Source organism: Acomys minous, assembly GCF_964271855.1.
Source record: "Acomys minous genome assembly, chromosome: 2".
Taxonomy (NCBI): Eukaryota; Metazoa; Chordata; class Mammalia; order Rodentia; family Muridae; genus Acomys; species Acomys minous.
In genome coordinates this window covers 87,357,747-87,379,010 of record NC_140484.1, presented here as the reverse complement: position 1 = coordinate 87,379,010, position 21,264 = coordinate 87,357,747, and the positions used below count along the sequence as shown (strand labels likewise).

The window sequence follows — 21,264 nt, the reverse complement described above, 5'->3', positions numbered from 1 at the left end:
CTGGGATTAAAAGTGGGTGTCACGCCAGACGGTGGTGGTGCACGCCTTTAATCCCAGCACTTGGGAGGCAGAGGCAGGCAGATTGCTGTGCATTTGAGGCCAGCCTGGTCTACAAAAGTGAGTCCAGGGCAGCCAAGGCTACACAGAGAAACCCTGTCTCGAAAAACTAAGTAAATAAATAAATAAATAAATAAATAAATAAATAAAATAATTTAAGAGTGGGTGTCACAGCCACATATTTTAGGATTGATGTCAACCATTGATCACTGAAACTGCTGAAAGAAGGGACAGATGGAAGAGTTATGGAAAAGGTTCAGAATGAAAATGTTTTTAAAAGACGTGCATGTATGAACTAATGCACATATGACAGGAAGTATTTGAAAGTAGGAAAGTAAACCACTGAGGTCAGTCTGTCCTGCCATGTAGGTTCTAGGGAGCAAACTTAGATAGTAAGCCTAGCCAACAAGCTCCTTTATTGACTGCGCCGTCGTGCCAGCCATAGATTAGAGATCTGTAATGTGGGAGTTTTAACACTTAAAACACAAGGGAGAACACTAAAGAAGTGAGATTAGGTGAAGGAGCGAGTCCTGTAGCTCAGTAATAACTGATTAGAAGAGAAAGGACAGAGATTAAGAAGGGAGTCACGCTGATCTGTGTGTGTGTGTGTGCATGCACCTGTGTGTATGTGTGTGAGCATATGGAGGTTAGTATAACTTGTAGGAGTTCATGGTTTCTTACTACCGTGTGGATCTTGGCGATTGAGTTCAGATTTTCAGGCCTTCACCTAGTGAGCCATTTTACAAGTCCATGAATACATTTTAAGAGGAAGAAATGAGCCAGGCATGATGGCGCACGCCTTTAATCCCAGCACTTGGGAGGCAGGGGCAGGCGGATCACTGTGAGTTCGAGGCCAGTCTGGTCTACAAAGTAAGTCCAGGACAGCCAGAGCTATACAGAGAAACCCTGTCTAAAAAAAAAAAAAAAAAAAAAAGAGGAAGAAATGATCTTGATCAAATAGCACTTATAAGTAAAGTGAAGATAGAATTGGGCGTGGCACACCATATCTCGGGCATTGGTGACTTTGATCAACAGTTTTGATGAAGGGGTAGGTATAAAATATCTGTGCACCCTTTCTGTTGCTGAGGCAGAAATTCTTGAGACCTCTTTTCCCATCACAGAAAATCCTACAAGCAAACATGTGCATCTGACCACATCTCACTGTCTCCACGGTGGAATGTCCAGGCTGTAGTGGGTCTGAAGCAGTGGATGCTGACGCCACAGGCATGCCCAGAGCATCATCATCTCCACAATAAGCTTGCTAGAGAAAAGGGGGAAGAGCATAAATGTCCTGAATATCATAACGTTTTTAGATCCAAAAACTAAATCAGAGCAGACAGTGCTCTTAACTTCTGAGCCATCGCTCCAGCCCATGGGAAAGATTTTGCTAAAAGAAATGTAGCGTGGTCTTTGAGTAACGGGTAATCCCCCAGCTTCCCAGGGCCTGCGGCAGGGGATCATTAGTTTTGAAGCCAGAATAGGCAATAAAAGGAAACCTCATTAAAAACGTTTTTGGATGGGAACTTTTTTTAATACCAAGTACATGCCTGGGTCCTGCAGAAGCCGGAACAGGCGCTGGCTCCCCTGGGACTTGAGTTACAGACAGTTGTGAGCCACCATGGGGGTGCTGGGAATCCACCCTGGACCCTCTGGAAGAACAGCTAGTGCTCTTAACCACTGAGCCCTTTGGATGGACCCTTTTAACTTGAATAAAAGTACTGAAATAGTGAGCAGCTTTAGTAAGGCTTCGCTTAGGTGGTGGTAAAGAAAAGAGACCCTATGGTCCCCTGCAACAAAGTAATGTTTAAAGAAAATACAACCTGGTGGTGGTAGCTTAGGTTTTTAATCACAGCATGTGGAAGACAGGCAGGTGGATCTCTGAGTTCAAGGACAGCCAGGGCTGCATAGAGAAACCTTGTCTCAAAAAAGCAAAACAAAATAAAAAAGGAAAGAAAGAAAAGCCACCTGTAAAGTGATGCACTTTGGTTTTAAGTAAACTTTGTAATTTTTGCTTTTCAGTACAAATACAGAGATCTAACTGTCCGTCAAACTGTCAATGTCATCGCTATGTACAAAGATCTCAAACCTGTATTGGATTCATATGGTAAGTATATGCAACAATATCTGTCACTGTGTTGAGTTTGTTCTTGGGTTTATGGCTACAATTTTCTTGTTTTCCTTTTTAGGTTTTTGGGTTTCCAATTGAAAGATTGAGCTTCCACCTAACAAAAGGTGTCAGGAAACAGCAGAGTATTAAGTTTGAAAAACCAGTTCTGTTGAGTGCTTACTTTGATACAATACAATACAAATTTAGGCTTGGGGAGATACTTGTTTTTCTTTGCTGGGGGAATCAAACCCCAAGTCTCACCCGTGCATGCTCTCTGTACCTCCGGCCCATAGGAGGGAATTTTAAAGATAATTTGGTTTATCACTTTCTACAGCCAGATAGACTGTATGCTACAGCATGCATGTACAAATCAAAGGGCAGCCTATAGGAGTCTGTTTTCCTTTTATCATGTCACTTATGGGTGTTAGGATTCTGTTTCAATCCGCCTACCTGTGATGTCATTGCTTACCTGCCACAGGGGTGTGACCCTGCCCAGGGCCATATCAAAGGACAAACCTCCACGTGGCTCTCCACCTTTCTGTTGCCTGAGAAACAACACTCAAGATAAGGGCCTAGGGAGGAGGCTTTTATAAGAAGCTTAATAGCAAAGTCTTTCATAAAGTACATGTGACTGAGAAACGGTGCTCAGAGTTCTGGGGGACCTGGATGACTAGCAAAAGATCACCACGTTAAGCCTGCATGTTTAACAAGTCTGGCTTCTGGCCGGGTGTGGTGGCGCACGCCTTTAATCCCAGCACTCAGGAGGCAGAGGCAGGTGGATTCCTGTGTATTCAAGGCCAGCCTGGTCTACAAAGTGAGTCTAGGACAGCATGGCTGCACAGAGAAACCCTGTCTCAAAAAAATTTCTGGCTTATATGGTGCCAGAATTCTTGCTGCAAGCATGTGGCCCTGTGTCCTTCTACAGATCCACAGTCCAGCCTTTGCTCTGTGTGATACAGTGTCCTTTCTAAGCAAGTGTTAGAAATGAAGCAGTCCATGTAGCACGCGTTAGGCAAAAGACATAAAAGGCATCCAGGTTCATTTGATTTTCTGGCACCCATGTGGCAGCGCACAGCTATCTGTGACTCTAATTCCATGGATCTGTCACTCTGTATTGGCCCTTATAGACTCTAAGCATCCGTGTGGTACAGACATACATGTAGGCAAGACACCCATGTACATATAGTAAAAATCTTTTTATTTTTAGTTTTTTAAAGAATAGCAGGAAATACACGGTAAGGGGGCTAGAGAGATGGCTTAGCAGTTAAGAGCACATTACTACTCTTCCAGAGGTCCCGGGCTCAGTTACCAGCAGCTGCTTGACAACTCACAACAGCCTGTAACTCCAGTTCCAGAGGAATCCGATGCCCTCTTCTATCCTCTATGTGTACCTGTGTACATGGTGCGCTTACCTACATGCGAGCAAAACACACACATAGACATAAAATAAAACTAAATCAAGTACATGTGGAAAGAAGGTGTCTGTTTAACTATGGAGACATCTCTATTTTCAGAACTATAGTTTGGGGTTGAGAATGAGAGTGAGGGTTTGTGTTTAGATGAAGATGGTCTTGGCAGTGGCTTCTTTCTCCTCTTTAGTGGTACTGGAGATCAAGCCCAGGGTCTTTATTCTAGACAATTGCTCCATTGAACTATACTCACAGCCTTGGTGGAGGTTTGTTTTTTTTTTACTAGTATATATACACTTAAATTTGTTAAAAACAACCTTATTGGGGATATAGTTTTGCATGGTCATTGGCATCCATCTCAGGCCTAGAGCCCAGTAACTTCAGAGTGATCTTAATTTAATTTATTTAGGGTTTTCGAGACAGAGACAAGGTTTCTCTGTGTAGCCCTGGCTGTCCTGGACTCACTTGTAGACCAGACTGGCCTGGAACTCACAGAGATCTGCCTGCCTCTGCCTCCTGAGTGCTGGGATTACAGGTGTGCACCCCACACACATACCCTACCCAGCCCACCCCCCCACCCCACCCCCACTCCCCGCATCCTGGTTCAGAGTGATTTTATGGGCTTAAAATCATGTTAGTTGTAGCCCAAAAGCTTGTATTTGGAAATGCATCACTCAGATCCATTTTTTATAAGTATTCCAAAGCTTTTTAATCTAAGTAAGCAATGAAGGAGTCTTTGTTACTGAACACTGACAAGTTAGCCACTTTCCATAGTCAGCTGGTGTTTCTGAAAGAGCAACTTACATGATGGTGTGTACAAAAATGTTCATGATGGGATTTTGTGTTTTCCTTTCAGTTTTTAATGATGGCAGTTCCAGAGAGCTGGTGAACCTTGCTGGAACAATCCCTGTGCGCTATAGAGGTAAATAACATGCTGATGTTCTCATGGTAGCTCTATCTGCTGACAAGAAAGTGCTTCCAAGGAGGTAAAAGCACACTGCATGCACTTTCTGATGGCCTTCTTCACAAGACAGAATTAAACCTCGGTCCTAAGTCAGCTTTATTTGGCAGCAGCACCTCACAGTTAGTTGAATCTTTGTTGTTAACTTCTCTGTCAAGATAGAGCAACAAACATGCTTCACAGTGCAGATGGAGCTTAGTGTCTCACAGGATCATGGCACTGCATGGGATCTCAGGTGTCTGCTAGTTCAGCCTCTCTCACCATTCATGCCTCTCCACCATGGGAGCTGTACTGTGTAGTGGTGAGGGGTGGTTAAAGTCGGGACAGGGTTAGGTTTGGCTTCCTGCTGTGCAGTGTGAATTTTGTGACCATGGGCATCCACAGCATTTGGCAAGTAATAACCTCACTCAGGTATTGATAGGTCATGGAAGTGGTAAGTGTAAAGGCTTGTACTAACTAGCCTGATACGTACTAAACAAACAGTAAAAGACACCTGTCACTTACGGTTATCGTTTGGTAATGATGTTGGTTTGGTGACTAGTCTCTGTTAACCAGCCAACTCTCTTTTTTTTTCTTTTTCTTTTTCTTTCTTTCTTTTTTTTTTTTTTTTTTTTTTGGTTTTTTGTTTGTTTGTTTTTCGAGACAGGGTTTTTCTATGTAGCCTTGGCTGTCCTGGACTCACTTTGTAGACCAGGCTGGGCTCAAACTCACAGCGATCCACCTGCCTTTGCCTCCCAAGTGCTGGGATTAAAGGCATGTGCCACCACATCCAGCTCAGCCAAGCTCTCTTAAGAGCCTTTTCTCTTTTGGGACAGTTGTGCTCCTTAATTATTCCTTGTGGCTATCTAGGACATATATCCCCAAAGAAATGGGCTGGGCCAGGGGCCAGTACACCCTTTAAAGGCCCTTCCCCAGTGACCTACTTCTGTAACATCAGCCCCAGAATATTGCTATCAGCTGAGGAACAAGTGTTGAGAACAGTGGTTCTACCTTCCTGATGCTGCGACCCCTTAATGTAGTGCCTCATGTCATGTGACCCCCCAACCATAAAATTATTTCATTGCTACTTCATAACTATAATTTTGCAACTGTTCTGAACCATAGTATAAATATCTGAAGAGCAGAATATCTGATAAGTGACCCCAAAGGGGTTACACCCCATAGGTTGAGAACCGCTGGTTTAGAGCATGAACCCGTGGGGGAACATTACACAGCAGTTCTGTGATTGCTGTGCTATGAGGTCACAAAGGAGAACAGGGGCACACAGGAAGGTCACAGAGATAAGGACACCTGTCACTCATCAGTTGACTGAGAGCCCCTGTGATGAACTTGAGCTTTCCTACTAACTGCACTGTTGCCCTTGGGATGAGCTGTGGCGCAGGCTGTGGAAGTGTGTGTGAATATTGCTGTTACCTGAAGCGAGACTGCTCTTCCCCTCAGCCATTCTCCATGAGTCGTAGCAGGCGGGCCTGAGTTACCGTGAGGGATTCTTGTTTTTCAAAAAGCAGGGAATTCTCGATGTTGGTAGCAAGCCTAAGGCTTTATGTGTTAGAGCTCCACATTGTAGGTGTGTTTGGGGCTGAAGAGGAGATCAGAAGCACCATTAGTATTTGCTTTCCTTACCTGAAACATGCTTACATAGTTGTGCTTTCCTTACCTGAAACATGCTTACATAGTTGTGCTTTCCTTACCTGAAACATGCTTACATAGTTGTGCTTTCCTTACCTGAAACATGCTTACATAGTTGTGCTTTCCTTACCTGAAACATGCTTACATAGTTGTGCTTTCCTTACCTGAAACATGCTTACATAGTTGTACTTCTGAAACTCTGTAAAGGTAAAACACAAGTGAGTTACTTAAGTGTTGAAAATGGGCTCTGGAGCATTAAAGAGTGGTTTACTTTTTGTTGTTGTTGTTAGGTTTTGTTTTGTTTTGTTTTTTGAGACAGGGTTTCTCTGTGTAGCCTTGACTGTCCTGCACTCACTTTGTAGACCAGGCTGGCCTCGGGCTCCCGAGTGCTGGGATTAAAGGCGTGTGCCACCACCCGGCCGACTGGTTTACGGTTAATGTGGTGACTATTGCATCTTTTGAGATCCTTCCATTTGACTGTAAGTAGTCAAATTTCTCAACTGAGATTCTGTTTCATAAAGCAAAAGGAAAAGGTAACAACCCTGAACCAGAGGCTCCATAAACATGGGTCAATAGAGGACACGGTGAGGCCTCTGTTGCCGTTAGAGTGTAGAGACCGGCTTTTGGAAGGGAGTGGGTGCATTACTTTCCTTCCATCTCCTCTCCCAGCAAGGCATTTAGCAAACATTAACTTGGACCAAAACAATGTCTGCAGCAAGCAGTCAGCACTGGCCTTTCTGATGTGCTTACAAACCAAAGTTCCAAGAAGTGTCTTAAATTACAACAGCAGCACTGATGGTGGCCAACGTGGTGTTTGTTGCTCTCAGCCTGTGTCTTACACTCCTAGAAAATAAATAGTAATTGAGGTCGTTTCTTCTTTTGCAGGAAATACGTATAATATTCCAATATGCCTGTGGCTGCTGGACACATACCCATATAATCCCCCTATCTGTTTTGTTAAGCCTACTAGTTCAATGACCATTAAAACAGGAAAGCATGTGGATGCAAATGGGAAAATCTACCTACCTTATCTACATGACTGGAAACACGTAAGTACTGTGTGGTTCTATGAAATGATTGCTTGCATGTTCTGCTCACTAGCTTCTGTCTTCAGTTGACTTCAGTTTAGGGCTATTCCAAGGACGGTGGGTAAGTTCAGACAGTGAACTAGTCACTGAACTGAGGCAGGGAGAAAAGGCTCTTGCCTGTTCCTTTGGTGTTTATTGTTGTTGGGTTTGTTTGTTTGTTTGTTTTATGAGGTAGAGTCAGTATATTGTGCTGACCTCTAACTTGTAGTGATCCATTCTGCCTCAGTTTCCCAAATACTGAGATCACACACTGAGATGAACTGTAGTATAGCCAACTGAAAGGTCTGTAAACAACTCTATAATGCTTATTCACCATTTTATTTACTTGAATATAAACTTAAACAGACGAGGTGCAGAGATAGAATGTTCCTTTTAAAAATGGGTACACTAGCCGGGTGTGATGACGTGAGCCTTTAATCCAGCACTTTGAAGGCAGAAGTAGGCGGATCACTGAGTTCGAAGCAAGCCTAGTCTACAAAGCGAGTCCAAGACAGAGAGAAACCCTGTCTTCAAAAACAAAAACAAACAAACAAAAAAAATGGGTACACTGGTGGGAAATTTTTGAGAGCTCAAATCTTACTCTTCAAAGCATTGCTGTCAAGGATAACGTTGGAAACTTGTGTTTCTGCTTCCATTAATGTAATTGGCAGACAGAAGCCTATATTGTATCAGTGTTCTCTAGAGGAACAGAATCAAGATAACAGATATGTTAGAAAGGAAGATTTTTGGCCAGGCAGTGGTGGCGCACGCCTTTAATCCCAGCACTCAGGAGGCAGAGGCGGGCAGATCGCTGTGAGTTCAAGGCCAGCCTGGTCTACAAAGTGAGTGCAGGACAGTCAAGGCTACACAGAGAAACCAAACCAAACAAAACAAAAACAAAGGAAGATTTTTGTTTTTTTAGACCAGGTTGGCCTTGAACTCATAGAGTTCCACCTGCCTCTGCCTCTCAAGTGCTGGGATTAAAGGCATGTGCCACCATGCCCAGACTGTTGTGGTGTTGTTGTTGTTGTGTGTGTGTGTGTGTGTGTGTGTGTGTGTGTGTGTGTGTGTGTATGAATATTTTGCCTCAATGTGTATAAGCACCACATGTGTACCTGTTGCCTGTAGAAGCCGGAAGACAGCATTAGATCCCCTGGAACTGGTGCTGCAGTCAGTTGTGAGCCACTCTGTAGGTCCTGGGAACTGAAAGTAGCCAGTGCTCTAACTGCCAAGCCACCTCTCCAGCGTCAGTAAGGAGACTTACTAGATTGAGTTATTGGATGGGGTTGAGTGAACCCATAGTGGTGGCCTGTACAGTAGAGGCTGAGAGCCCACTAGCTTCTCAGCCCCTGAGGATGGGCACCTCAGCAGTCCCGCTCTGTGTTGAAGGCCTGGAGGATACCTGGAGATCCACATTAGAAAGCCAAAACACCTGGCTTCCAGTGTTGGAGGAGGCAGCAGCAACACAGGTGGCAATGTGGTAGTGCGTAGGTGCACTCAAAAGCAAGCAGTGGAAGATGGACAGGAAAAGGTGACACTGTCTTGTCTCTGCCCACTCTAGGAGAGCCCAGATCCAGTCAGCTTGATGACCAAAATTAGCCGTCATGTTTATTTTGAGAGAGCTCAGAGTTAGAATGAGCTTTTAAGAGCCTGGCATTGAGCAGGCCCAGCATTTTTATTGAGGTGATCCTCACTAGTTCCTGTTGCTGGAAGCTTATACATGTTCCATACTTCTTCACAAGTGATGTCCGGGATGCAAAGTATCATTACTCCAAAATAGAGAGCTACATATGGATAAAGAAGATACCGACATGTTTCTATGCTCTTTTGTAACCCACTGATTTGATGGGTATGTTCAGAAAAGTAGCTGGGGCCATCCACATGGCTTCATGAGTCAGGGCGCAGGCCACACCAGCCTGGTGATGTGCATTTGATCCCTGGAACTCAAGGTGGAAGGAGAGTATTGACTGCAGTGACTGACTTCCGCACACTGTGCTGTGTGTGCTTGCACAGACACAGAGTGAAGACGATTGTCAGAGAGTTAAAAACTAACAACAGAAGTGCCAAACGCTTCTATTTTGCTGAGAAATAATTATAGTGACATTTCTTGGGTTTCCCCCCTTTTTAGCCACGCTCAGAGTTGCTGGAGCTTATTCAGATCATGATTGTGATATTTGGAGAGGAGCCCCCCGTGTTCTCCCGCCCCACTGTTTCTGCATCGTACCCCCCATACACGGCAACAGGGCCGCCAAATAGTAAGTAGACTGAGACCTGGTTTTCAAATGTGCTGAAATGAAATACACCTTGTAAAGCTCTTAAACTAACTTCACTTTGCTTTTTAGCTTGTCAAGTTAGTGGAGTGTTTGGAAGTATTCTGCGGCCCCGCATCTGCATGTACAGGTTCCTGCCAAAGTCTGGCACTGGGGCTTCCGTCTGTGGGTAGAAATCAAAGTGTGGATGTTCTGGATTCCAGAGTGGAAGAGAAGATGTGCCAAACAGAGCTAGAAGTTTTAAATTATGCATGCCATGGAAAAGCCTTATTTGAACACTTGGACAGCGAATGTAGTTTGAAAAGTAGCCTGAGTGCTGTCCGTGACTCCAGGATCAATAATGTAGAGAACTAATTACGTCAGCTAGCTCGTTCCCTTGAGCTATTCTGGGTATACACAATTGGACATCTAGCTCTTGGTTGCTTCTCTATGGTACAGCCAATTTGTGACTACCTTGTTGCAAGGGTGAGAGCAAGGGGACAGTACTGGTTCGGCCCTGGGATAGCTCCATCCCTGTTCTGTTTATGTGAATGATTCTTGCTGATACTTCAGAATCATCCTGGGTAATTGGGAGTTGGTTGTACTTCCTTGTTTTGATGTTTTTGTTTTGTACTGATTTTATTGTGTTTTAAGTTGTGATTCTGACAAACTTCTCTTTGAAGACCAGCTAATGTGAGCTTAATTTCCGTCTGCCTAAAGCCATGCTCTTGTTTTAATCATTTTTTCATGAAGAATATCTTGATCCTTGAGCAGAATGGGATGTAAAAGAAGTGACTCCTCCTCTCTCCCCTCCCTCTGAGAGTAAGCTAGTGCTTCCTGTATTAAGGATGTTAGTGATTGTTTTTGTCTTAGTAAGTCCTGATGAGTTTAAAGTACTGTATTTTCTAGTCTGATCCATCATTTATTTGCTCAGGTCACTTAGTAACCACTCAGGATAAAAGACAAAGGGAACCTTTCTGTATTTTCTTCAGCTTCACATTGCCTTTGGATATACAGTATTCCAGAAAGAGATCACACTAGTCACAGTTGCACTCCAGTGTTGTACACACTGCCTCATCGAGCACTGAAGAGCTAGCTTAAGTAAATCACTGAAAGACCACTGTAGTGTCCATCCATTCCCACTTTAGTAACATTCTAGGCATAGATAATATCCATCATTATAAAGGTCTGAATTCCTCCCATGCACATACTAAGTAGTAGCCAAGAATCTTAGATACACATTTGAATATATAGTTAATAGTTGAGAAATCATTACTGAGAACACTTTTTATCTCTTTCAGGGTAATTTTAGAATAATGAGTCATGTTATAAGACATTGGTTTTTTGGTTTTGTTTTTAAGTTTAATAGCATGTGCCAGTGATTCCAAAGACTTGGAGGGTTAGCCAAGAGAATTGTGTGAGCCTAGGAGTGCACGCCTGCCTGGACAGCATAGTAAGATACTGAGTCTTTTAAAAGTCAGCATTATGGGACTGGAAGGACAGTTCAGCAGTTAAGAGCACTTGTTGCTCCTGCAGAGGGCCCACCTGGTGACTTACAACCATCTCTAATTCCATTCTGGGACATCCACTGTCCTCTCCTGACCCTGCAGGCACCAGGCAGGCATGTGGAGTGCTTAAGTAGTTGCAGGCAAGACCCATAAAATTAAAGCCAGCACCATATCCAAAACTCACATTTTACAAAGTTTATTTTAATCCTCTTGTGAGTGTGTCTGTGTGGGTATGTGCACATGAGTGCAGGTGCCTGATGAGGCCAGAGGCATCAGACTCCCACCAACTGGAGTTGTAGTCAGTTGTGAGCTGTCCAACTGTGAGTTGTGGGTGCTAGGAATAGAACTCGGGTCCTCTGCAAGAGTAGTACATGCTTATAACCCCTGAGCCCCTCAAACCGTGTGTGTGTGTGTGATTGTGTGTGTGTGTTTGTGCATGCACGCGTGTGTGCGTGCTTTACTTGTTTACTATCGAGCCATCTCTCCAAACCCTGAAGTAACACATTTATAAGAAAAGGAAAAATTCTTATGGTTAAAGGGAAAACCAACTCTGAGAGAGTGGTTTGTACTGTGAGGACACTAGCATGGAGGTGAGGGATACAGACCATGTGTGCCGCTGGTACTTAACAGTGGACTCACCTTCTTAAAGAGATACTCACAAATGTCAACTGTGCGTCCTGCTTGGAAAGTGTCAATGTGTGGGATGGAGTTGTGAGATTTGGGGAGTTACTTGTTTTTTGTTTTTTTTTTTAATGAAATGCTGAATTTCGTCCTTCATTATACTTAGGAAAAAGTATTGTAGCATCTGTTGATACATCCTAAGAAGGCTGTGAACCCTGGTATGTTAGGCTGGTGAAGGTTTGTGAACCTGTCACCGATAGCAGTGCAGCATTCTTCTCCCACTTGCCTGGATTCTGTCCTCAACAAGCTCCTTCTTTGAAGGCTCTGTGTCTCCTTTTCTTCGAGCTTCATCTGTCATTCCTCTACCTTTTACCTTAACCTTAAGAGGTTTACTCTGCCTCTTGGATTTAAATGAGCTCCTTTCCTGGGTGGTCCCACAGGTAGCTCTCTCTGCTTTCCCGCAGCACAAGTAGCGGGACATGCCACTTTTGACGCTTTGTCACCCCACGGCATCCCTTCGCATCTCGTGCCTGCCCTTCTTACCATCCTCTTCTCTGCTCCTCTCTTCCCCTTTGCCACCCCCTCCCCTGGAATCTGTGGTTCCTGTCATGTAGAGGACAATAGAACATTAGTTTATTGGCTTGAGTGCTGATTCAACATGGCATCTAATGAGGAGAATGATTACAGTTGACTCTGAAGGCAAGTCCTTTTCCATCGAGGCCAAGGTTAGCCTTTGGCATCACTGACCTTTCAGGGCTCTATGAGTGAATGAGGCATTCTTGAAGGCTAATGGCTTTTAACTGTTTCCCCCATAGTATTTCCAAGCTTTTAAAAGCCAGTCTAAATGAGTGTAGGGGTAAGTTTTCTATAGGATTTCTTACAGTGATTTGGAGTCTTAGGCTCTCAAACAAGCCAACAAAACCAGCTGTTCAACTCAGTCAATGTCTTAGAGAAAATCCTCATAAACTAAGATGATCTCGGGGCTGTAAAGCTTAGCAGGTTGACCTGTCTTCCAGTCATTTCTTACCGAGGATGTGCATGTGTGTTGTCATTCATAAAGAACTAATAAAGGCCAGGTGTTGGTTTTGTTTTGAGCCTGAGATTGGACTCTTGGTGTGAAATTTTGCTGTGGTGTGACAGTGATGCCTATTACTCTACAGCCTTTATGTTCAGGACTGTGCATATGACTTTCAAATGTTAAAAATTATTTTTAGCCTCCTACATGCCAGGCATGCCGAGTGGAATCTCTGCATATCCATCTGGATACCCTCCTAATCCCAGGTAATAAAATTTCTGTTATATTTGGAATCAAAATAATGCTAGCTGAGAGATTAAATAAGTTTAGTTGGAATGCAGTGAAAGGTTGGCTTATTGGTGTTTGCTCTTTGAGATAGGTCTGGCTGTGTAGACCACAGTCCTAGCTCAGCCTTGTATTATAGGCCTGGGCTACCATACCTGGGTTATTGGTGGGATTTTATGTAGGATGTATGCAGATAATTCCAAAGGAGTTATAGGTTGTCTAGAGAAACACAGCTTTGTTGGGGGAGGGAGGGCACACTTGGTAGTACAGTGATCTTGATTGGTTTGTAGCCTTGGAATGCTGGCTTCTTCCCTTTTAAGAAGGTTGTTGGGTTAGAGAAATGGCCCTCTCTCTTTTTCCAAAGGGACCTACGTTTGGTTCCTGGCACCTAAACTGGGAACTCCAGCTGCAAGGGATCCAGTAGTCCCTCTTGTCTCCGCTGGCACCCACACATGTGAAGTAAAAATAACAGCTGGGCACTAGCACTCTAGAGGCAGAGGCAAGTAATCTTTATAAGTTCCAGGCCAGCCAAGACTACATTGTGAGGCCCTATCTCAATAAATAAATAAAAATAAATCTTTAAAAATAAATTTTGGATTTTCCAGAATGCAAATTTGGGACTATTTATTAGAATACATTGAATGGCACAAACTATCCAGAAACTTTTTTACCCTTTTAAAGGTGTGCTTTCAGGCTGGGCAGTGGTGATACGCGTCTTTAATCCCAGTACTTGGAAGGCAGAGGCAGGCAGCCTGGTCTACAAAGGCAGGCAAATCTTTGAGTTTAAGGCTAGCCTTGTCTACAGACTTCCAGGGCAGCCAATGCTATACAGAGAAACAACAATACACAAATACACAAAAGATTTGCTTTCAGATAGAATTTTATAAAAGGTTGCCAATGAGACCCAGGCAAAAATTAAATATCCTCATCCCCTAATAGTCTAGAAATCAGAATAGAAAATTTTACTCTTATTTTCCTATTAGAGTCCTGTCCTTAGGAATATTCTACCAACTCCTGCCTTTCTAAAGGTATCCATATATAATCTGAGCAAAGCAAGAACATTTGACCATTTACTTCTTTGGGTTTTTTTTGTTTTGTTTTTTTGTTTTGTTTTTTTTCTGATAAAGGAGCCCACACTTGTTTTTAAAAGTTGTATTTATTTTATTTTATGTGTAAGAGTGTTTTTCTCATGTGTGTGTCTGTGCATCACTTCTGTGCCTCATGCCTTAAGAGGTCAGAAGAGGGTGTTGGATGCCCTGAAACTGGAGTTAGGGGCAGTGTGAGCTACTGTGTGGGTGCTGGACGTTGACCCTTGGTCCTCTGTAAGAACAACTGAGCCGTCTCTCCAGCTGTCTGAAACTCACCACACTCTCCCAAATGCTGTGGCTGTAGGTGTGAGCTACCTTGTTAGGCTCTGTTTGGCAGGTTGATTGGAGATAGAGTCTTGCTGTGTAGCCTAAACTGGCCACATACTCTGTGTTTGAGACCATCCTCCTGGCTGTCCTGGAGTTCTCTATGTAGACCAGGTTAGCTTCAGACGCACAGATATCCTCTGCCTTTGCCTCCTGAGTGTGGAGATTAAAGGTGTGCACCACCACGCCTGGCTTTTTCCCTTTCTTCCTCTCTCCCTCCCTCCCTTGCTTGCTTCCTTTTTTAAAAGTATGAGTAATTTACTTGCATGCATGAATCTCTGTGACGCACAGAGATCAGAAGAAGGTGTCAGATCCCCTGGAACTAGAGTTATGGTAGCTATGAGCCAGCATGTGGGTGCTGGGAACTGAATCTGGCCCGTGTAAGAGCAGCAAGTACTCTTTTTTTTTTTTTTTTTTTTTTTTTTTGGTTTTTTTTTTTTGGTTTTTCGAGACAGAGTTTCTCTGTGTTAGCCTTGGCCATCCTGGACTCACTTTGTAGACCAGGCTGGCCTCTAACTCACAGCGATCCACCTGCCTCTGCCTCCCGAGTGCTGGGATTAAAGGCGTGTGCCAACCCGCCCAGCTGCAGCAAGCACTCTTAACCGCTGATCCTTCTCTCTAGCCCCTAGCCTCATACTCAAAGCACCCTCCTGCTTCAGCCTCCCACTCAGATTGTTGCATACACTACCATGCTTGGCCTTCACAGTTTACTTTAACCCCAGTGTCATTAGTGGAATTTCCATACACTCTTCCATGAATAAGCATCTTCATCTCTAAAATTGCAAGTTCATTAACTAGCAATATAACATGTCAGTGTTTTTTCTCTATTTGTTTGGTTTTGTTTTTGGTTTTTTGAGATAGGGTTTCTCTGTGTAACCTTGGCTGTCCTGGACTCGTTTTGTAGACCAGGCTGGCCTCAAACTCACAGAGATCCACCTGCCTCTGCCTCCTGAGTGCTGGGATTAAAGGCGTGCGCCACCACACCCAGCATAACATGTCAGTCTTAACTTTCTCAGTGGAGTTCTCATGGCACTGCAGTGTTGGCATCTTCACATTTGGTGTTCTTTTCTATAGTGGTTATCCTGGCTGTCCTTACCCACCTGCTGGCCCATACCCTGCCACAACAAGCTCTCAGTACCCTACCCAGCCTCCTGTGACCGCTGTCGGTAAGTATATGCATTTGTGTTTCTCCATGTAAGTCAAGGTCTTCTGCTGTGAAATGCACGTTTCACTTTGACATGTATTTTAGAATTTTAGAATATTCTTCATATAGGAAAATCTGTAGTGCTCAGTGATGTGATTTAACATTCTGTAAACAAGCCTTCACCCTTTAAAGTCTACAAATGTAGCTGAAAGCTCAGACGCATTCCTGCTTGCCACATTCTTACTGGTGAGTCTCACGTGTTGAGTCACTGGGGTCTGAAGGTCACCTTAATAGAGCATGGAGCTGCTGGAGTAGTCCTAAAGACAAAGGCCCAGCATTAACGTTGGGTACTTCTAGCAAATCCTAGGGCTTTGCGGCCTGCCTTTGTGGAAACAGGTGAGTGTGCCTGTGGGAGAATGCTCCCTGAGTTAGCATAAAAGGTCAGTAAGATGGCGTCCCTCACCAGTGCTATTTCTTTTTAGAGTTGTCTGAACCAGGAGGACTTGTGCAGCCTGGCATGCGGAGTGCCTCCCACTTGTCACTGCCTTTGCCTTCTCCTTCTACCCAGCTACCTCTGCTGCCACTTGAAGGTTTTCTCTTGAAGGCCTTATGTCTTCTGACTCACACAGGGTTAGCATTTCAGCCATCTCCTTCCTTACCTACTGGCCTGCTGTCACCACCCTGAAACACCCCTTAAAGGCATCAGCTACACTTCCCTATTTGCACCATCCACTTCCTCTTTGCCGCACATCTCCTCAGGACCGCTGTCTGTCCTTGTTACCCTCAGCCCCTCTTGCCGTCCCTCTACCATTCCTTTAAAACTGCTCTGTCAGTGGCTTGTGACTGCTGTCTCTTCTCTGGTCCGTCTGCGGCATCTGTCACAGTGGACTACTGCCATCTTGGTGCTCTTTCCAGGGAACACTTTGTTCTTTTCCTCCTATAGCACAAGTGTTTGTGCGCAGTCTCTGCAGGTTTCTCCGCTTAATGTTGAGTGTTGGATGAGTTCTTGGCATTTTGATTCTTCTGCCTCACGGCAGAGATTTAAGTACCCTGCCTGTCCCCACCGTTTGCTGAACCCTGTCCAGTGTGCACCTCTCTCCTGCCCGCCACAGGCTGTACCCAGCTCTTTGCTGCCTCCACCTGATGCTTCATAGGCATCCTGAACTCATCATGACCCAAGGTGAACTCAAGTCTTTCTACAGTTTACCCATCTCCATTGGTACCTGTTCCATATTCTAACTCCAGTCATCCTTGATTCCTCTAGAATCGTGTTGTCTTCAGAGTATACAGAATCTAAACATACCGTACACGTCACGTTACCTCATCTAAATTACTTTTTGAGAACTGTCAGCGCTGCATTTGTTTTAAACAAAGGCAGCCTGAAGGGTCTTACTCAAACAAGAGTCAACCTTGTTTCACTCAGAGTTCACTACAAAGGTTTCAGGCTTAGCAGGCCGTGTGGGGTCCTGCCCCTCCTTGTTTCTATCACCTTATCCCCTGCTCTTCTTGTCAGAGAGGTTTGTTCATTACTTATTTTCTTTGTATTATTGTGCTACCACCTCCTCAAGCAGCTCGCCGGGTTGTGTTTTGCTAAGTGTTTGAGTGAATACAGAATGATGTGAGGCTGGTGTTTGTTATGTTTTCTGATGTCATGAAATCTGATTTGTGCCTTTGCTACCCAGCCAGGGTCTGCTTCTGTTGTCATCAGCAGGATCTAATGGCATGGCTTTGACACATGAAGATATGCTTGCTTTTTCTGTACTGTAGCTTCATACATATATATATGGTTTTGTTCATTTGGAACCCAGTTTGTAGCCCAGGCTGGCCTTGAATTCACAGAGATCTGCCTTTCTCTATTCTCAAGTGCTGAGATTAAAGGCATGTGCCCACACACCTGGCCCTATATAGTCTAGTTTAAATTATTTAAATAAGAAATAAGAATTCTGGGAGTCTTTAATCTACAAATTAAAAAAAAATCAGAAACACTAAATTTGGGGCTGGAGAGATGCCTCAGTGGTTTAAGAATGCTGGCTGCTTTTCCAGAGGAGCCAGGTTTGATTCCCAGCCCCCACATGATGCTTTACAACTGTCTGTGATCCCAGGAGCAGGGGATCTGATGCCCTCTTCTGGCCTGCTCAGGTAACAGGCACAAGAAGTGCACACACATACATGCAGGTAAAACATTCATACACATAAAATAAAAATAACATCTTTTACGTAATATGATGGAGCACACCTTTAATTCGCAGCACTTGAGAAGCTAAGACAGGCAGATCTCTGTGAGCTTCAGGGTAGCCTGGTCTACAGAATGAGTTCTAGGACACTAAAGAATTCCAGGGAGAAACCCTGTCTTTTTTTTTTTTTTTTTTTTTTTTTTTTTTTTTTTTTTTTTGAGACGGGGTTTCTCTGTGTAGCCCTGGCTATCCTGGACTCGCTTTGTAGACCAGGCTAGCCTTGAACTCACAGTGATCCACCTGTCTCTGCCTCCCAAGTGCTGAGATTAAAGGCGTGCGCCACCACGCCCAGCCCAAGAAACCCTATCTTAAAAAGCCAATAATAATACTAATAAATAATTGCATCTTTTAAAAAAAAGATCTACTGTTTATGTTGAAGCAGCATCAGAGAAATGGGAATAGAACAGTTAGTGTCTTATTTCTTAGTTAATAGAATAGTCCCTTTGACCTCATATAAATGTAAACATTGTGTGTATGCGTGTGTGTGTGTGTGTGTGTGTGTGTGTGTGTGTGTGTGTGTGTGTGTGTGTGTGTGTGTATTCTCAGTACTAGTGTGGTGGTCAGAGGACAACTCTGGGGAATCTCTTCTCTCCTACCACTGGGTCCAGGGGTTGAACTCAGGTTATTAAGTTCTTGGGCTGAGTACCTTTTCTTTTGCCCATTAAAGTATTTTAATTCATTTCATAACATTAGATTTGAGGGATTTCATAGCTTAGAAATTTTCCATTTATCCTTAAGATGGGCTTTTATGAAAAGATACATTTAAAGTTAGATTTGACTTGAGATTTGGAGAATAACCAAATCAGCTAATACCATGTTTTACCATGTTTAAAAAAAACAAAAAACAAAAAAAACGGTATTGTCTGTGACTGCCATTTCAGTTATAAACTGCAGCTGTGCAGCATGGTCGCCTGTACAGACTGGATCTGGCAGTAGTGCCTTGGTGGGTGCCAGACTATTAGGGCTTTAGAGTAAATGGTGTCTCCTGTGGTGTGCGGTTGGTAGCTTTCTTCACTTGGCTTCACTGTGATCACAGAAGTTGGTTGTTTTGCTTTGCTTTGGAGCCAGAGTCCTGTTGCTTACACAAAGCTTGCACAGTGCCGAAGCTGTACCTGTGTAACTTAGAGCCTTCATAAGCCGTGTGCTGGGCTCCAGCTCGCCAGTCAGCACCATGCATTGAAAATTCTGTGCATGAAGTTGTTTGAAAGGTTTGCTCCTACTTCAGAAGCCACCTTGTAGGTTGTTATAAAAAGAAATAATCCCCGTGGTTTGATGTACTTCTGAGCAGATAGTGTCAGGTAACTCAGGCTCTATAGCTGCTGTACAGTAAGTAGTATTTTTCCCTTATCTTTGTTTTTACCCACTGTCAATTCCGTGTGTGTGTGTGTGTGTGTGTGTGTGTGTGTGTGTGTGTGTGTGTATGTATGCATGCATGCATGTATGTATATACATACATACGTGCGGGGGGGTTGTTGGGTTTTTTTGTGGTTTTTGTTTGTTTTGGGGTTTTTTGTTTTGTTTGTTTGTTTGGTTTTTGGTTTTTGGGTTTTTTGTTGTTGTTGTTTTTTTTTTTTTTTTTTTGGAGACAGGATTTCTCTTTGTGTAGCCTTGGCTGTCCTGGACTCACTCTGTAGATCAGGCTGGTCTTGGACTCAACAAAAATCTGCCTGTCTCTGCCTCCCAAGTGCTGAGATTAAAGGTGTGCACTACACGCCCTGGTGTATGTGTGTTTTCAGATGTGTACACACGTGTAAAGGGAGGCCAGAGGTCAACCTCAGGTGTCTTCAGTTGCACTCTACTTTTTGAGATGAGGTTGAGAACCAGTTTTTGTGGACTGGGAGTTAAAGGTGAAAAATCAGAAAAGTTAGGACAAAGAGATATTCAGTGGTTAAGAGCGTCGGCTGCTCTTCTTGAGGACCCAGGTTTGATTCTCAGCACGCACATGGTGATTCGTAACTGTCTGCAACTCCAGTTCCTGGAAGTCTGACACTTTCCCCTCTTCTTACCTCTACCAGCAAAAACCTATACTCATAAAATTGAAAAAAATAAAATAATAAAAATTAGAAAAGCTGTTTAATCTTGTTTTCTGATAGGTTAATCATGGATTTGCTAATACAAAGTGGCATCTTTTTCATTTATAGGAAATAGAGATCAATAAGTACTGCTAGAGAACTGAGTGTTGTTGAACCAGGTGTGGTGTACTAGGGCGCTTAAAGTTATTAGCTAATTACTTGATGCTATCTGCTCCCTAACATTAGGAAAACTTATTTTCTAAGAGTTAACTTTGATGATGGGTATTGCTGACATTACATTTTGAGTATTTGTTGTTGTTGTTATTAAAGTCTTTGCCTTTGGGGCTTGAGAGCTGGCTCAGAGGTTAAGAACACTGTCTGCTCTTCCAGGGGTCCTGAGTTCAATTCCCAGCTACCACATGGTGGCTCACAACCATCTATAATGTGATCTGATGCCCTCTTCTGGCCTGCAGGTGTACATGCAGGCAGAGCATTGTATACATAATAAATAAATAAATCTTTAAAAATAAAAAATAGTTTGAAGCCAGGTGTGGTGATGCACACCTTTAATCCTAGCACTCAGGAGGCAGAAGCAGGCAGATTTCTGTGAGTTCAAGGCCAGCCTGATCTACAGTCCAGGAGAGTCAAGGCTACACAGAGAAACCCTGTCTCAAAAGCACCCACCCCTGCCCAACTTGAAAATTGACTAAAAATTGAGAGGCTTCAAGCAGTTCTTTTTTTCTTGTTTCAGTGGCAAGCAGCTCACTAAGTTTTGGACTAAAGTTCAGAATGTTTGGGGTTTTTTGTTTGTTTGGTTGGTTGGTTTTTTGAGACAGGGTCTCTCTGTGTAGCCTTGGCTGTCCTGGACTCACTTTGTAGACCAGGCTGGCCTCGTACTCCCAGTGATCCACCTGCCTCTGCCTCCCGAGTGCTGGGAATAAAGACATGTGCCCCCATGCCCGGCTTGTTTGGGCTTTTTAGAGATTATTTTCATTCATGTGAATGAGGGTCTGGATACCTGTGAGCTTGAGGTACAGGTAGCTGTGAGTTGCCGGGTCAGTCCTGAGAACTGAACCCAGATCTCATGTAAGTGCAGAATGTTTGCCTTCCTTTTTTTTTGTTTTGTTTTTGTTTTTTTGTTTTGTTTTGTTTTGTTTTGTTTTTGTTTTTTCGAGACAGAGTTTCTCTGTAGTCTTGGCTGTCCTAGACTCGCTTTGTAGTCCAGGCTGGCCTCGAACTCACAGCGATCCGCCTATCTCTGCCTCCCAAGTGCTGAGATTAAAGGTATGTACCACCACGCCCGGCCCTGCCCTCCATTTTTACTACTTCAAAAACTCTGGAATTTTCTATTTTGACTTTTCAGTTTTCAGATTTAGTTTTGGTTTTTGAGACAGGGTAAACCAGGCTAGCCAAGCTGGGCTCAAACTCACAGAAATCTGCCTGCTTCTGTCTCCCTAGTGCCTGCCTGCCTGCCTGCCCCGAACCCTTCTCTATTTTTATGAGACAAGGCTTATCTATATAGCTGTGGCTGTTCTGGAACTCACTCTGTAGACC

General features: G+C 43.7%; 1 protein-coding gene across 2 annotated transcripts in view; it reads left to right on the top strand.

The window, feature by feature from the left end:
• The window catches only part of TSG101 (tumor susceptibility 101), a 30,595-nt gene that overhangs the window by 3,142 nt on the left and 6,189 nt on the right, over positions 1-21,264 (top strand). The window contains exons 2-7 of one of the 2 annotated variants that reach the window (XM_084773937.1): positions 2,077-2,161; positions 4,430-4,495; positions 7,049-7,212; positions 9,359-9,485; positions 12,823-12,889; positions 15,395-15,486. In XM_084773937.1, coding sequence (XP_084630063.1) covers positions 2,077-2,161; positions 4,430-4,495; positions 7,049-7,212; positions 9,359-9,485; positions 12,823-12,889; positions 15,395-15,486 — 601 coding nt within the window. The remainder of the gene's footprint in view (positions 1-2,076; positions 2,162-4,429; positions 4,496-7,048; positions 7,213-9,358; positions 9,486-12,822; positions 12,890-15,394; positions 15,487-21,264) is intronic. The other variant, XM_084773938.1, reaches the window with a different exon arrangement.